The sequence below is a fragment of the Phaethon lepturus genome, unplaced genomic scaffold (assembly GCF_000687285.1).
Source record: "Phaethon lepturus isolate BGI_N335 unplaced genomic scaffold, ASM68728v1 scaffold49125, whole genome shotgun sequence".
NCBI lineage: Eukaryota > Metazoa > Chordata > Aves > Phaethontiformes > Phaethontidae > Phaethon > Phaethon lepturus.
Window position 1 is genome coordinate 15,561 of NW_010539400.1, and position 16,725 is coordinate 32,285.

The 16,725-nt window shown below is 35.2% G+C and overlaps 1 protein-coding gene across 1 annotated transcript in view; it reads right to left on the reverse strand.

Moving 5' to 3' along the window:
* Positions 1 to 2,523: 2,523 nt before the first annotated feature.
* MTDH (metadherin) overlaps positions 2,524 to 16,725 on the reverse strand; it is a 21,460-nt gene continuing 7,258 nt past the window's right edge. The window contains exons 5-11 of the mRNA XM_010287104.1: positions 16,615 to 16,701; positions 14,460 to 14,558; positions 11,980 to 12,104; positions 11,306 to 11,425; positions 8,768 to 8,887; positions 4,838 to 4,994; positions 2,524 to 3,213 (exon numbers count right to left, since the gene is read on the reverse strand). Coding sequence (XP_010285406.1) covers positions 3,143 to 3,213; positions 4,838 to 4,994; positions 8,768 to 8,887; positions 11,306 to 11,425; positions 11,980 to 12,104; positions 14,460 to 14,558; positions 16,615 to 16,701 — 779 coding nt within the window. The 3' untranslated portion in view covers positions 2,524 to 3,142. The remainder of the gene's footprint in view (positions 3,214 to 4,837; positions 4,995 to 8,767; positions 8,888 to 11,305; positions 11,426 to 11,979; positions 12,105 to 14,459; positions 14,559 to 16,614; positions 16,702 to 16,725) is intronic.

The window sequence follows — 16,725 nt, forward strand, 5'->3', positions numbered from 1 at the left end:
CAGAAAGATGAAGAAATCTTTCGGTACTGGCCTGGAAAACTGAAACTCTGCCCTTCGTTGGTACTCAGCGGTCACCAGAAGACAACTCACAGGTGTAAAAGACTTGCATTTTTTAACAACCGAAAATCTTGACTCACAACCAACTTAAGTCATTTAAAGGCAAAAAAACTACTATGATCAGTAATAGCTGCTTAAACCACGTATTCTGATGTCTGCACTTTTCAAAAGCCTTATTCAGAGTACAAACCCATGGCTAGGAACTATTAATAAGGCAGTTTTCAATGAGATACAATTCAGTTACAACACAACAGTACTAGAAGTGTTTCTATAAAGTTTGAAATGTTTTTAATATGTACATTCTTTCTTAGGAAATATTAAAGTAGTGCTTTTCTCTTGCACTTTTTTCTTTAGACTTCTAAAAGGGCATCAAATACAGTTTTCACCCCCCTTCAAGCCAATGCACAGTTGCTACCTTTGTAACAAGCACATATGAATTCTGTACACCTTTCCCTCCCCAGAAAATAAAAATATGCCATGTCTATCCAATTACACATCATCACAACAAGTTTAAATTACACATACAAATAATTCCAGAGTATTTAGAAAACCCCAACATATTGGATTTATGAAACCATTCCATGCATTCACCAACAAAAAAAAAAAAGATTAAGTTTCTTTAAATGGTGTTTTCTCTTTCTATCCAAGTACCAAAGTCTGGGTTCAGTGTATCATTAAGACTAACCACTGCTTGAGTCATAGAAACATGACAGTACATAGATAACCAAGTCTCTATTTATAGACAATATGCTATACAGTTACTACCTCTTTAATGAATGTCAAATAAAGCAAGTTTCGTTTTCTAAGACATTGAAACTGCACATTAAGAAAACGTTAAGAGGTGCTGCTAAATAGGTAACAACATTTTGAAAGGAAGGCTATGTATTTATATGATCCTGCTTAGTAGTAGCAGTTAATTAGCAAGGTTCCTATGTTGTTAGCTAGTTTGTTTCTTTTTTCCAGAATGACAAGCTATTTGAGAGCTAGAGCTTACTACCCCAGAAATATCACCAATTTTATCTTCAAGAGGAAAAAAAAGAATTTATGCAGTGAAAGCCCTTGGGGGCAGTCTCTCTCATTACAAAAAATCTTCATATTTTCTACAAGAGGCTCGCAGCACAACATACAGATTGGAAACAGACATTTTGGACATACATTACAAACCTGAATTTAAAGGGTATTCTTTTTAACCTTTACTATGAAGACAACAAGTAAAATTAAATATTATTTACATGCGAAAGACTCTGCATGATTTTGTAATATCCTGTTGTTGTGTTTGCCTTAAGATACTCCTTGAAAAGCTGTACTTCAGTTCTAAATTTATTTTACATGAATCTTGACAGGTATCAGTCTCAGGCATTACTCCCTCCCAGTAAATAAATCAATACTGTCAATATTCTCAATTTATTTTAACAAATCAGTTTAGAGTGTCACATGTTCCTGATATACAGGGGTTAATACCTGTGCAAGTTAGTATCCATTTATTAGGAAAGCTCGCCATTAGCAAGGTGCATTTTCAGTACAATTAAACCAGCTTGCTGCATTAACTTTTCTCGCCTTGCAATACTGTTGAACTGCAGTCAGGTACAGTAAGACAGTACAAGATTGTTGATCAGTACCATGTGTTACAGCTGTTAACAATTCTGTTTGTGCCACAAAACCAGAAGTCAGTCATTTAAAAAACAACCTTGGCTCCTCTAACTGAATTTACCAGGTGATGTTAATTAACATCCTTATCAAATTTTTATAAAAGTTATTTACAGTGTACATGGCTGAGCATGCACCTTACAGACACAAACACATTGGCCAGTTTGATACCATGTAATTACACAGTGCCTGAAAATGACAACACATCTTAAACACCATTTTAATTAACAATTTCAAGCGGAAAATGGGTCTTTATTTTACAACTGCTATACTTGCATGAATTTTTTTTTTAATATAAAAACACTAACTCCTGTCCAGAAGTCTAGACACATTCTACATACTACAGGTTAAGGCAGTAAAAAAATGTGTTCCTGATAACTGTTCTTGACAATGTCAATTAAAGCTGTCTGAAGCCACTCCAGTTCTCCAACAGATCTTTGAAATCCCAAACAATTTGTGAGTGAAAAAAGTTCACTTGCTTTCTTCAGAGTTTCAGTAATAGAGAACAAAACAGAATTGGGTATGGCAGAACAGAATTGGGTATGGTAAGTTAAAAGTTAACACAACAGTGTTAAGTGAAGGGAATGTTTGATTCCAATTCATTCAATGAGTTTGAAAGTTGAAAGGATATAGTTTTAGATAGTAGTCTGGATCAGCCAAGAACTGTAGTGAATGAAGAAGAAAACCAGATTTCATGCACATTACTGCATTCTTAAAAATATACTGTTATCTTCAACAATTCAAGTAAGGTAACAGACATTATCAAAAATAACTTCATGAACTGTACTCAAGTTTCAAATCACATTCTCAAACTTTTAACCCAAAGCAGTTTTATTGTGTTAACTTCATATAATAAACCATGAAGGTCTGACTGTACAAATAGTTAATGATTTGCACTTGTGATTCCTGTAATAGCCAGCAGACTTGCTAACCACCTTACTGTAAAGATATGGCAGATTATGTATTTAATCAAAGCACTTTGATTTAGGCATGAAACAAATTCAAATGGTTGACATTCTGTGCTTCTAATGCATCACTCAAAAGAGAGGCAAGAAACACCCACTATTGTACAGACAACTATTTTTACAGAAAACCCTTCCTTGAAATTAATCTTTTATCCGCAGCTTTTAGATGAGAGTATAATCTGTTGTAAACAGGGCACTGTGTTGTAAAACCAGTTTTTTTTAATTAAGATCTCTCTCCAAAAGTTGGAAAAACAGACTCTTCAGAATGTCTTTCAAATGTAGCATGTTCTGTTTGCTATATCATAAAGTTACTTTCCTTTGATTCCTTTTTAAAGATGTTTGTGTTCACAGCAGTTCTGTTTTTAAAAATTGTTTGAAATTTATATAAAATTCTGTACATGTTCACAAATTATTGCATAAACAGCATAATCTTCAATGACAGTATTCAGCAACACATGTCCATCTCGGGAAGTTCACGTTTCCCTTCTTGCTTTTTTCTTCTTTTTAACTTGTTTGGGCGATTCCCAGCTTTCTTCAGACTTTGCTGAAAGAAAAACCAAACAACAAAACACACATAACTACAGTGTTAAGACTGAGAAAGTTTACACAGCATTGACTTTTAAAATCCTGGACAGTACATCCCATATTCTTATAAAGTTATTCAGAACAATCAACTAGCACGGTTTTTGAAGGAGACCCCTATTTACTTGCTTGTCCCAAATAGGTCATTTTGAAGTGCATCTAAACCAAAATTTGCTCATTTCAACCTACTTTATTTTTATACCACAAATACAAGAAGTGAGATGCAAAGGTAATTAATTTTGTTAATGTAATGCTTACATTAAGGTCATTGGTTTTTTTTGCTAACGGGAAATAACGTACATGTACACAATTGACATTAATTGTTCACTTTTATCAGATTACACTATTTTTAAACATTAAGTGTAAGTGACATGTCAGAATATTAAGCTATGTGAAGATGTGGTTACGTGGAATGCATAATCAAATAAAAAACCACTATGTTATTTTATTAGAACAGACTGCCTTAAAACATGCTGGCTGCCAAAAGTGGTAAATCAGGCAAAATATTTTATATGCTGAACACAAAAGATGTTCTTTCAATTGCTGAGGCATGAAGCAGTCACAAAAGTCTTTATATTTTAGAATTAGAACAGAGGGTTGCAAGTTGACACATTGATTTGAAAGACTGTTTAATTTATCCAAAATGAAGAAGCCAATTAGTGCAGCTGAATGAAAAACTAGTATTACAAAATCATCTAGTTTCTTCTACAGTCATTAAAAACTGGTTTAGTACTTCAACACTTATCCAAGAACTTCTTACAAAATGTCAGTATTTATTAATCTCATTAAAAAGTCTAATTCAAACAGCTTTTTTTTTTAAAAGCAATGCCTTTCACACCCTGACTTCCCTCTTTAATTCTTCCGTCTTAGCAGGCGAGTACTTCAGTACAACCACTTTTGTTGAGTACAACAGAGGATGTGTTTGACAACTCTGAGCACCGCATATTTTTTAAAAAGCAACATATCCACAGTAGTTCAGCCTGATATACATGTTGTTGGGCTACAACAAAACCAAGTGCATCACCCAATACCTTTCTACTCCCGTATTAGCAACTCCATGATTACTACATTTCATGGAAGCATATGGAAAAAGATGTTAATGAGCTAAGTTGAGAAGCCAAAAAATCCCAGCAGGTTGAAAACTGGATTGCTTGAAAACTGAATTGCTTGTACAAATTTCTGGTAGCTAAACATCCTGTCAACTGCTATGTTAGCACCCATCTGTTCCACTGAAGACTCACAAGCAGGCCTTTGAAACAGTGTTAGCAGAACTACTTAAAGCATGGAGCTCCAGTCCTGATGGTGAAGAGTACATCCAAATGTCTATTAAGGACTGGACAAAGCCAACAGACATTTTCAGTCATTCAAGCATATGAAGATGTTTTTTCCCCTCACAGTGAAAGCACATTTGCCAAAGTACTTCAACAGAAGATAAAATATGGCAAGATATATAAATGAGATACATAACTACCTGATACGGCACTCTAAACCCAAACCTCAGGGCAAAGTACTCTGACTGTATATGCTCTATTGGAAAAAAGTACACCCTGAATTCAGACGAATGAATTGTACTGAGATATACTTACTCTGTGGAGGAGGCACACTGTTTTGCTTAATATTGGGACTAGAAACATCTGTCTCTTGCAGCATCTGTGGCACTTGGGAAGCGATCTTGTCAGAATCGCTCTCTGATACAATTACAGATGGCTCAGTAGAAACAGCAAGCGAAGGAGCCTCCTCAGGCTATTTGAAAAACAGGAAAAAATTTCCAAAGGTTTATTAAGTCATACAACAGTAAAACACAGTGTTATTTTGGCAGTATACTTAGCAGCTGCTGGAAAGATGGCATTGAAAAATTAAGCCAATATTAAAATCCTTTAAAATTTTAAATCAAGGCTGCAAAACTATGACTGCCATCTAGTGCCAAAACTTTTAGTTGCATACGAGCAAACAAAAAACCACACAAATGAATTCTTCTTAAAATACATGACATGCAAAGAAAGGAAGAACAATTTAAAAATCACTAACATCCTAAAAAGATTCTACAATACGTATTCAGAAGAGATGCAAGATGGTGACATATATGCATTTGGTTGCAAAGCAATGGGGAAAGCTGTATTTGTACTTATACACAACTCAAAAAAACAAAATAAATCAAAACTTTTATAGTATTTAGACAGCATTTGCAGTAATTCCTGTCAACCGCTCAAAACTGCATGCTTATATTAGAATTAACAGGTATCTGTGAGAGCAGTCAAAAAGTATTGCAGTGGAAACTACTGTAGGAATAACTGCCAAGATACTTGGCAAGTATCTTGGAAGATACTTGGAAGACACTCCTAGTATCTTCCAATTATCTGGTCTATCTTGATACAGAGACAAGATGTAGCTGTAGCTTACAGAGTAGGACTTACTAGAATTAAAATACAGGAAAACAGAACATTTTGACATTCCAATAGGAAATAGGAAAGTCAGAACATAAAAAACCCCATATGATCCCATAGCAGGTGATCTACTGACAAAAGGCTTCAAATAAGAGTGTATTAGAAAACAGTGCCTCAGTCAAGCAGTAAGCCCCAGACTTTGGGATGTTAACACCACATGACAGCCAGGACCTGGAACTATCACAACAAAATAGTGAAGTCTACATCCAGCCCTTGATGGGGATGTACACAGATCCTAGACCATAGTTACCAGTTCATACCATTTCCATCATGGTAATATAAGCATATCGAAAATTTAGTCAGAACACACGAAAGAGAAAAAAAAATATACTTTTTAACTTCTCTTTTTAACCTATCATACTGAGCAAGAAGTTAAACAGCTTTTAAAAAAAACACCACATGATTTTAGAGGGTAGCAGTTCTCTAACCTTTTATGAATAGAGGAGTTTTCTGTGCCCTTACACATCAACTGAAACAAGTTTTTTTAATAGCTATAATTGCAATATTTCTCTTAATCTACTGAAAATATGGCAATCTTGAAGTTTTTAAATTAATATCAACCATGCTGACCAAATTAATTCCCATCCTACAGGATTTCCAAGATCAGCCAATATAGTTTTGTTGGGACAGTCACTCTCCACCTGTACGTAAAGCAACTCAGTTAAGATTTAAATGGCATACAGCTGTCTTGGGTTGACTAACAAACACATTGCAGCTTGAATGTTAAGGCATGCAGTATTACTGCAAGTGTAACTATACAGGTACATAAAGCATCATCTAGACATTTTTCCAAATGCCATATTTCTGTCTGAATTTTGGATAAGGGCAAGTGAATACCGATACCAAACATTAAGAATTGGGAATTACTGTTCATTAGGATTTGCTGTGTCAACAAATTACTTCAGAAAGGAAAGCTGAAACAATGAAGAAAGCCTATTTGATAACATCAATAGTTATATGTGGAATTCTACAATTTATTAATGAAGTCGTGAGCTGTGAAACTGTTACAAATGAAGGATTTCCAAAGACATCTCTTCATTTAAAACCTGCACCTACTGATAAAATGCCAAATGCTTCCACACAGCCCAACGTATCATACAGGTAAAATATAACCAGATAAAAACCAGAAGTGTTCAACATTCAGCTGTTTCTGTTCTTTATAAGAATATTTTGGATAACTTATTTGTACTCTAATATCAGTTTATTTTTCCACATATTTAGTTGTCATGTTTTGGAACATTTTCTCAGAACTAGATTACCTACCTTGGAAACTTAAGTCATTTCACACACAGACTCTTTCTAAAATTTTTTGGAACAGCCAAGTCAAACAACATTGAAAGGCATCTTTGCATGTGTGAAATTACACTATAGCCAAATCTGATGGCAAGGAGACTTGATAAAGACTGACTGACCATCTGCATTGTCAGATACAACAATTCACAAATTGTCCTTTATCAAGTCCAGCTAACTTCCAGGGAATGTTTTTAATAATGGTTTTGTTTGTCCTTTGCCCCCTGAACCCCTCCCCCTTTAATACAGACTGTGTCCTGTTTCACAAAATCACCACTAACACAGCTATACATAGGCACATATATGAACAGATTGAATTTAAGACTCAAGTAACAGGAGCACTTAAGCCCCCGCCGCCCCCAATAATGCACAATGTAGGTCTACATCAGATCTGATGCCACCAAATCACTTAGGAAGTTGGGTATGGTTTTAAACACTAAACAACTGAGCAAAGTCTACTGAAACTTGGCTGATATTTTGGTAGTGCCATGAGAAAAAACACCCCACACCCAACTGCAGATCAAAAGAATCATTACATGCAGCTTTCTCTTTGATTTCTAAACAGCAAGGGCTATCCTTTTGGGGTGCACCAGTACACCTCTTTCTACATGTCAAAAAGACACCTTGATGTCACAGTCCAAATAAGAGTTTTCTGCCTACACATTTTCAGCTATGGCCTCCAACAACACAATTTATTTGCTTTTCATTTTTTTCAAACACACTTCCAGGAATAAAGCCACTTGCACACATAGGCAGATGTCTGTTTTTTCCAATACAGCTTCAAAACAAAAACCCACAAAAAACCCACCTTGCACTAGTCAGACAGAACAGGTAGCTGTCGTGAGACTTTCAATGGCTGAACTGAACCTAAACTAAATAATTACAATAAAAGCTCTACTTTGATGTAGGGTATTTAGGATAAGCTAAAAGCATGTCTGAATGTGCTTTTCAAGACACGTGTTCTCAGTAAACACTTTCTGTACTTTTTCTCTGGTGACTTCAGCCTCTCAAAAGAGATGCGATTCTAATATTTTTCATTTGAATCTTAAGACCTTGTTATCTTTAGAAACAAAATGCTTAGCATAGTAAAACTCAGTATTCTGACAGATATTCTGTGGCACCAAACTGCTGTCTCACTGGTATTGTTCATTCTTTATGGAACAGAAAACCAATACTACTAGAAATATTAAGTACTTCTTTCTACAATGTGATGTTTGTAGGATAACAGCATGCAAAAAAGCTGCTAGTTGAAGAAAGATTAATGAGAATTTGTATTCTCTAGAATATTTGTTTCAATGGTGAGCTGCAAACAGTTTGTGAATTGGTTCAAATAAAAACTTTTCTTATTCAGTCACTAACATTAAGCTCAGCACAGTCTTTAAAAATCAAATTTAGACGGCATTTAAGTCAGAATACAGTAAGCTAGTAACACTTCATTCTGTTGCAATGAAACAGTAAAATATGTTACTAGTCTTGCACTCAGACCTATTAGTTCTTACATTTCCAGATTTCAAAGTTTAACTACTGCTTGAATATTCAAACAAGAAAATAACCTGAAAGCAACTACTGATTTAGAAGATACTGCTTCTCAGACTAGACATCCTTTTTAACACTCGCAACTGACCTATATCTAAAATTTAACATCTCCATCACCTTTATATTCGTAAACATATAGCATGAAGCAGTGTTCTTACTGTAACCTTACCTACACAAATCAATGTTTCAATGGTCTTTGAGCACTTCCAAATCGGAAACTTAAAAAACATTATTTTGTACCCCTACCTTAGCTGGTTCACTAGTACTTATGGTCTTCAGAGAAAAAGCTATTTCCTGCTGTGGTTGAACTTTTGAGGTATCCTCCTGAAACTCCTCTCCAGCTTCTCTATCCAGTTCTTCAGTGTCCTACAAAAGGGGGAGGGGAAAAAAAAAAAAAAGAACCTCTGTTTGCAGTAAAGTTCTGACTCTCCTTCCCTGCACATCAGTTTTGTTGTCATAAGCAGCTTCTGTAACTAAGAAAATCTATCAAAAAAAAAAATTAAGTACTGGGCTAATATTAGCCTATGCTAACACTCAAAATTTATAGAACATAATACAAAAATACCCATGGAACCTAGTAACACCCAGAAAGCACTACTCTTCATGCAATTTACTAACAAAAAATGCCAATCTCTGAATGAACTGCTCTTCACACTCCTGTGAAATTAAAATGAAGTTACTCTAAAAGCTCTGCAAAAGTATCACAGTGAGACTTGACTGTGCTCTCAATTCTGTGCTTTGTTACAAGTAAAATCTTCTTGAACGCAAGCACTGCATATTAATCTGTACAGTTTTCTATCATATATTAAGCTTTAATATTTGCAACACAATTTAGTCTGCTATGATGCCTGTAAAACAAACCTCTTGGTACAGAAACTGAAAATACATCCAAAGTATTTGAGAGTGTCTCAACGTCTACTCCTCAAACACTCTAATGGTGGAAAGCTTTCATTTTATATGAGGTATTAGAGTAGTTCCATTTGCTTATAGCACCAGAAGAATCCTGGGGTGGTGAACAGTAAATAGAACACAGGTCTCCAGTTTCAAGCTGGAAATATCTTCTTGAAACATTGTTCCTTCACTTATTTCCCTTGGAACCTTGTGAAAACAGCGCCACAGTCTCAGTCTGTTCATTCTTCACAGGAAAGAATATATAGTTTTACATCTAGCTCTGAAGGTAGCCTTAACGCTCAAGTCAACAAATATGAATGTGAACATTTATGTGTAATCAGTTAGAAAGATTATTCTGTTTAAGTGAACATGTTCAATTTTCAGAAGATAAATATACAAATTTTAAGTCAGCTTGAAGTAGGACTGGCAACTTAAATTACTAAACTGCTGTAACAAGGATAGTTTATCTGATGTATTAGCAGTTCTGTCTACTTCTATTGAGCAACACCCCCCAGTTTTCCATAAAAATTTAATACAGAGAAACTCTCATCTTTAAACCGGTGACCTCCTAGACCAATGGATTGAAAGAAAAAGTAACAAAATCAGAATGGTTGGAGACCAATGGGTAGGATAAATGAATCTATTATTATGGAGAGCAGGATTCCACGTGACATGGAACATAAAAGGCAGCTCACATGCAACGGGAAAAGTAATTTCAGAATGCTCTCACTGACCTTAAGATCCATGCAAGACATCTGGAAACACCTGTTAACCATAACCTATTAATCTTGACTTACGTTTAGAGTCATTGCAGATACCAGACCATGATGGAATTCAATTACAAAGAAGCTGCAGTCCTGGTACCCTCAATTTGAATTTGCCTCAAAAGAAACACTGCAAATTGACACAAGCATCCACCTCCACATAGACAACTTGAAATTCTTATTACACAGAATTCTTTTAATCTTTTAAAATTGTTTTAGTAAAATCTCAGACTGAAAACATCATAAAAAGCAAATCCAAAGCAAGAACGACTAAAGTAATGCTTTCCCCCTCTAATTCACCTAGTCAGCTTCAACTGTGTATTTAACATTTTTTTAAAGAATGTTAATTATGAATGGCTGTCACTACAAGCAGAAGCAGGATGCATTCTGAGCATGCACTATTAAAAGCTTTTTCCTAATAGGAAATTACCTGTTTTCGTCTATTCAAATGTGATTGTCAAGTGAAGTGCAATCCGCTTTTACTATTTTTACAACAAATCTGTTTAAATGTAATTCTTCAAAAGCTACTTAAGTAACACAGAAAACTCCCAACCATCCTGCTTGCAAATACTATCTCATTCAAACCTGACTCACCGAGTAGCTGCACCTATTGAGTTCGAGGCATTGATACTTACTACTTCACATAAATCAAGCTACAACAGTACTTCAGAAAACCACTATATTCTTACAGAATTGTACTTTAAGACAGCCTAGGAGAAAACTTCAATTTCTGCTAGCTATGCCCACCAAGGCAGCTGTCTTTAAAAGCACAGCAGGAGAAGGCTTCCCATGCGGAGGAAAGTTTCTCCTGGAAGCACCTCTACAGCACAGAATCCTGATTCAACAGAAAATAATTCTGGATAAATACTTTCCACATATTTCATGTTTTCCATAAATCCAGCAAAACTACGTTGTATTTGCAAGTCAAACATGGAACCATTCAAATTAAAGGAAGTACTAGTAAGAGAAGGATTACTTTAACTCTCAAAAAACAATAGCAGACAATCCAATACCATACGGAAGTGAATTTCCCCCAAATAATTTTTGCTTAAGAATACACAAAAGTAAGGTGAGTTTGTGACTTCCTCACAAATTGCCTTTCAGACTATCCAGATTTTGTTCCATTTACCTGTGCAGGAGAGTTAGCTTCTTCACCCTGCTTCTTCTTTTTCTTCTTCTTTTTCTTGGATTTGCCACTTGTAGAACTCTGAAGAACTGGCTCTGCTTTTTCCCTTTCATTATCTGAAGCCTTCATATGGGAATAAAAGGTACTTAGCATTTAAAATGACAGTGAAATATGCCTTCTATAGACTAAACACAAATTAATAGCTATGAGGAATGGCATATAGAAGTATAAGTGAAGACAATCTTATCTGTTCGGTTCTTTTTAGGAAGACCACATTCTTTACATGCTATCCAGGAATATACATACAGGATTTGGAAATGAAAAAGGCAACAGAGTGCCATGCACTGGTGGCATGGAAATGCTGTTTTTCATTTAGAAAATTACATGTTGTTAAGAAGTATTTATGAAAACAGATCTAAATCCTCATAGTCTACAATGATAAAGTAACCCTTATATTATGGTGAGACAAGAAGATACGAATATGCAGGTAAGTAGCTTCTACTTTGTCAGTAACAACATTCAGCATTTTCCTTCTCTGTGTACACATTAAACACAGCTGTGCTACTCCTATCAGTGTAAAAGAGGTGAGAGATTACCTTTATCATTGCCCTAAGTTACTTTAAGAAACAGTGGTAAGGGCAAAGTCTTGGAGCTAAGGAGAAAATACCACCTTTTACCTTCTGAACATCAGATATCTCTTCAGGTTGAGGAACAGAACCAACTTTTTCTTCATCTACCCAGTTTCCCCACTCTTCTGCTGGTGCATTCCAATCAGAGCTGGGATCAGCTGAAGAAAGTCCATCTACAAAGATTAAAAAGATTTTCAGGAATGTCTCCTTACTTTACAGGTGCTCTTTGACAGTTTAAAAATAAAAAAATCTATGCATAAACCCACTTCTTGATATCAAGATATAAATATTCATTTCTTGCATTTCTGAAAAAAAGCAAAGATTTTAATGATAGGTAGAAGACTTAAGTAATGAGTAAGACTTGGTTATTTTACAGAGCAATCTGACTAGAAACTAGTCACAGCAGCAGCAGGCTACATGGAATTGCTTTGATATATTTTTCTAGACTATGCGAAGAGGGACAAATTTAACAGTTTTTCTCTATCTTAAATCTTCTTCCTAGTTTGTGAAAAAATTAAGATGAACTGTAACACTGATCAGTCTTACTTTAGTAAGAATCCTTTACAAGTGATGTATCTGAAAGTGTAACTCTTACTGAGCCAGACTGACATAAAAATGACTTTTTTTTAATAACCTTATTTTTTCTAAGACTAAGTCCCTACGCCATTTTGCTGTCATTCATTTATGATGACATTTTTATGTTGTCGCATAGGAACAACGTATTTAAAGGGTCAGTTATATAAAAATTAAAAATATGTAAAGGGAAAAACTAAGCCTTAGACTGTCTGTTTAGTAGAAAGTTACAGCAAGCTGATTTTAAACAGAACACCTTGTAAAAGACCATCTTTCATTTCACATTTATATTAACATCACAAATATTTCTCTCCCTCAGTCTATGCTAGACTGAAGAAGGGGCAATCTTGGTCTGCCAGCTACAGTGAGATTCAGTTTAAACATTTGAAAATTAAGTGAAAATTAAAAGCAGTAATAAACCCAATTAAACTTACTGGCAAACATTGCAAAACCAAAAATACACTAAGTGACCTTAAGATTACTTATAATAATTACTTTCCCACCTCTTGCTTTCATAGAAGAGTATAACCTCAATTACACTTACTTTGGACACTAAAGTTTTACTGATTAAAAAAAAATTACTGCCCAACGTAACACTTAATGGTTTATATCCTGCCCTCTCACTTGTTGCTTAAAGAAAAAAAAAAATCAATTCTTTTTTATTCGTAATAAAAATTAGCAGTATTTGTATGTACAAATTTCCTCGTCCTGACCCTGATAAAGCAGTAAAGGTGCATCTGTGTATCACATTGGCCTAAACTTCCATTACTTCCCCACTTCTATTAGCGTACATTTCCATTATTTGGCATCTATGACTGAGTTACTCTATTAAGAGAAGCTATAGCCATAAACATTCTATGCTCAGAAATGTGAATAAATTATGCTTTTGATAATATGTAAAACTGATTACTTTCAAATGATTAACTGAAATGTGCTTCCCTTATCCTTAAACCAGATAAAAGACAAAAGATAAGTTTCAAAATGATCGGGTATCAGAGTAGTTATGCCAAAACTGGTGGCATTAAGGACTGCATCAATCTGTTTCACTTCTGCAGTCATTAAAACAAGAAGTTGTTCTTAGAGAGAAGGTAACACCAAAGGCAGATTTTCAGGTCAACTTCTTAAGCAATTTTTCAGGTCAATGACCTAATGAGAGGCACTAAATTGTTCTTCATAAACATTCTTAGATCTGACTGAATAAAGATATCAATTACAAGGCAGTTCAAAAAGTAAATTCAGGGCTGAAAGCTTTTTTCACAGGTACAGTTTCACTAGTAAATATTTAGGAATGGTGGTAACTTCATTATACTACAGCCTTGTTTAGGGAGAGACTGTGGTAAGAACTACAGTCTTTAACTATTTTAAAATTTGCAGGGAGGGGAATGGGGAGAGTAAGCACCAATTTACTACATTTTCCAAGTAACTTCAGTGACTTCTACCCTGCATATGCCTTGCATACACATAAGAACTTCCTAATGTTTGCTAAATGAGAAAGTTAGACTAAATACAAGTCTTATGTCACATGAAGTTTTCAGTAAGGTACAAAACCATGTAAAAGCAAACTCAGCGGCTCAAATACAATCTGCTAAATACCTACAGTCATTTGCAGACTTGCAGTAGGTTTTTCTCATAATTTCCTTTAAGGCTGTTTTAATTGATTACCAAGATCTTCTAGCATAAGCCAGAACTACCTTAAAATGCATAAGCTCTCTTTCACTTCTGAGTTTCAATATCCAAGTATTTTTTCTAAAAATTAACCGTTTTCTATTATCACTCATCAAAATGCTTCTTCCTGCTTTCCTTGAACTGTCAATTAGCTCTACAGAGTAAAACATTCCAGGTTTTTCTTCATATGCTCACAGCTGCCTAATACAAGTAGCTAATACAAGTAAGTAGACTTTAAAGTAATGGCAATTAACAAAATTTTGTTAATGAACATCTTAAGAGGAACATACTTAACCCAGACCATTCGTCATCAACAGGGGGTTGAGGATGACTTAAATCCCACTGAAAATCAGAAGTACCAGCCTGAGAAACTGACTCACTGTTGGGTCCTAAAAGGGAATAAATAAAAGTGTACTTGTAAGTTAAGAAGCTTCCCGAGTTTTCTTGGGTAAAGAAACTCCTATCAAAGGAAAGACAGACAGAAGGCTCAAAGAAAAAAAAGTCCGATTTTAAGGACTACACAGGACAGGAAAACTACAAGGCTCTTGAAAATGAGATATATTCACGTCCTGGTTTCAGATGGGATAGAGTTAATTTTCTTCCTAATAGCTGAAGCCAGGACAATTCAGAAAACAAGGAAGACAAAATTAAGTCAGGTGAAGGATATGGAAAAAAGAGGTAAGAAGGGTGAACAACGGCAGTCTGTAAGACTTAGAGCAGTCTCCTCAAACTGAAAAAACAATGAAATTTTATGGGTAGTAAAATTATTACCCTGTATCAGTAAGAACTCTTACAAGGAGAAGCCTAAAAGAAAAGAGTACTAAATACAAACCTCATCAATTACATTGCAGATACAGCAATTCAGTTATTCATTACTAAGAATCCAATTCTCATTTGAAGCAAAAGGTTTCAGGAACATAAAAGCAGCATGAGAAACAACAGTAAGGCCAATATCACCAGTCATGGCAACAGAAAAGTGTTAGACATCTAGCATCGGTATTTTAAGAACAATGAGGCACACAGAAACCATTTTAGGAAAAAAACCCCAAAAAATCCTTAACCGTGAGACTGAAAGAAATTAATACATTACTTTATAACAAGACTTAATTTTGAAATGAAGCTTATATAGGACCGTATAGCTACCTGGGTGTGTCTGTTTTATAAACAACTCTGCAAAAGATACCTCCAATGACAGAAAACCTTGACATGTTCTCTTTTTTGCTAGCCAGTCACAAGTAAGAAAAATATTAATGTGGCTGCTTTGCATTACAACATCGTTGGCTAAGGTGCATCAAAGATGATGACTATACTTCACTGTCTTCACACTTCTCTCAAAGTTGGAATGGTGGTACTGCAAATGAACCTCAGTCCAGTCTGTTGTCCCACTTTATTAACTAAACTTTCTCAAGTTTCAGCCTAAAGACTGAACTTGAATTCAAGTGGCTCCCCTGGGAAATGTTATTTTATTAAAACTCTCCATACAATTAAGACTTTGTTTCTTCTTTTTAAGACAAGGCTTTTGTAAGTTTTTCTGTAAGTTTTCAGTAAGTGAACTGTTCTTTGGAAAGCCTGATAGATTAGACCTTGGAAATAATAACTTCTTTTTTATCCTGGCTCAGATGCACACAGAGAATGAAGCACTCATGTGAGCTGTAGGACATGGAGCTTGAGATCCACAGTTAAAAGACTGCAAACAGGCTATGCTTACTTGCATTGCAAAGTACAGAAGTACTTGGCCAGCTACTTCCTAAAAGAAAATAGCCATGCCAAGCTCGTTAGATAATGGGAGTAAGCAAAAAAGCAGAAAACCTGACATACGATCCCTTTATTGTATAATAAATCACTGTAGCACTTATGTCAGTAGTTTCACACAAGATTTGTTATGAAGCCAGGTTTGCACTCTATAGCAATTTCATCCTTCAAAACAAGAAAACCCCAGAGCTCAGCCTTCCTGCCAATCATACAGAGAAAAGACTCAGAACTTCACATGCTGTCTATGGAACATATTTTGAAAGTAGTGCTTCAGTTCCTTGAAGGGAAAACACTCAACCATCAAATAACAAACCTCCCAGAATATCAGGGTAAGCCGACTTTCTTAGAAAGCAATCTTCAGATCTCCAACTTGAGACACAGCAATACTGAGCAATCTCTTACGACAATTATTTAGACTCAACACACAAACAGGAAGGCTAAATAAGAATTATCACCTTCTTATTGATCTAGATTTTGATTATCAATTTAGAACAGTTACTTTATTGCATAATTTGCCCATAACAAGAGAAAGCTTTCTAGGCTTTCATAAAACATGCCTTCCACTTGTTTACAGTTACCAGTACTATTTTCAAAGAACAATCAGAAAGATGCATATTAATAACACTTGGGAAATTCTATTTCCAGCTGGTGGGGTAGAAGAGAGTGGATAAGTCTTTGGAAGGGCACACATACCAGAAACTCCAGGAGTTAATCCAAATGAAGAGAAAGAAGTAGAATTCTGTTCAGAGGTATTAATCCTTGCATCCACATTCCAAGCAGCTGTGGGGGAAGGGGGTGGGGTGG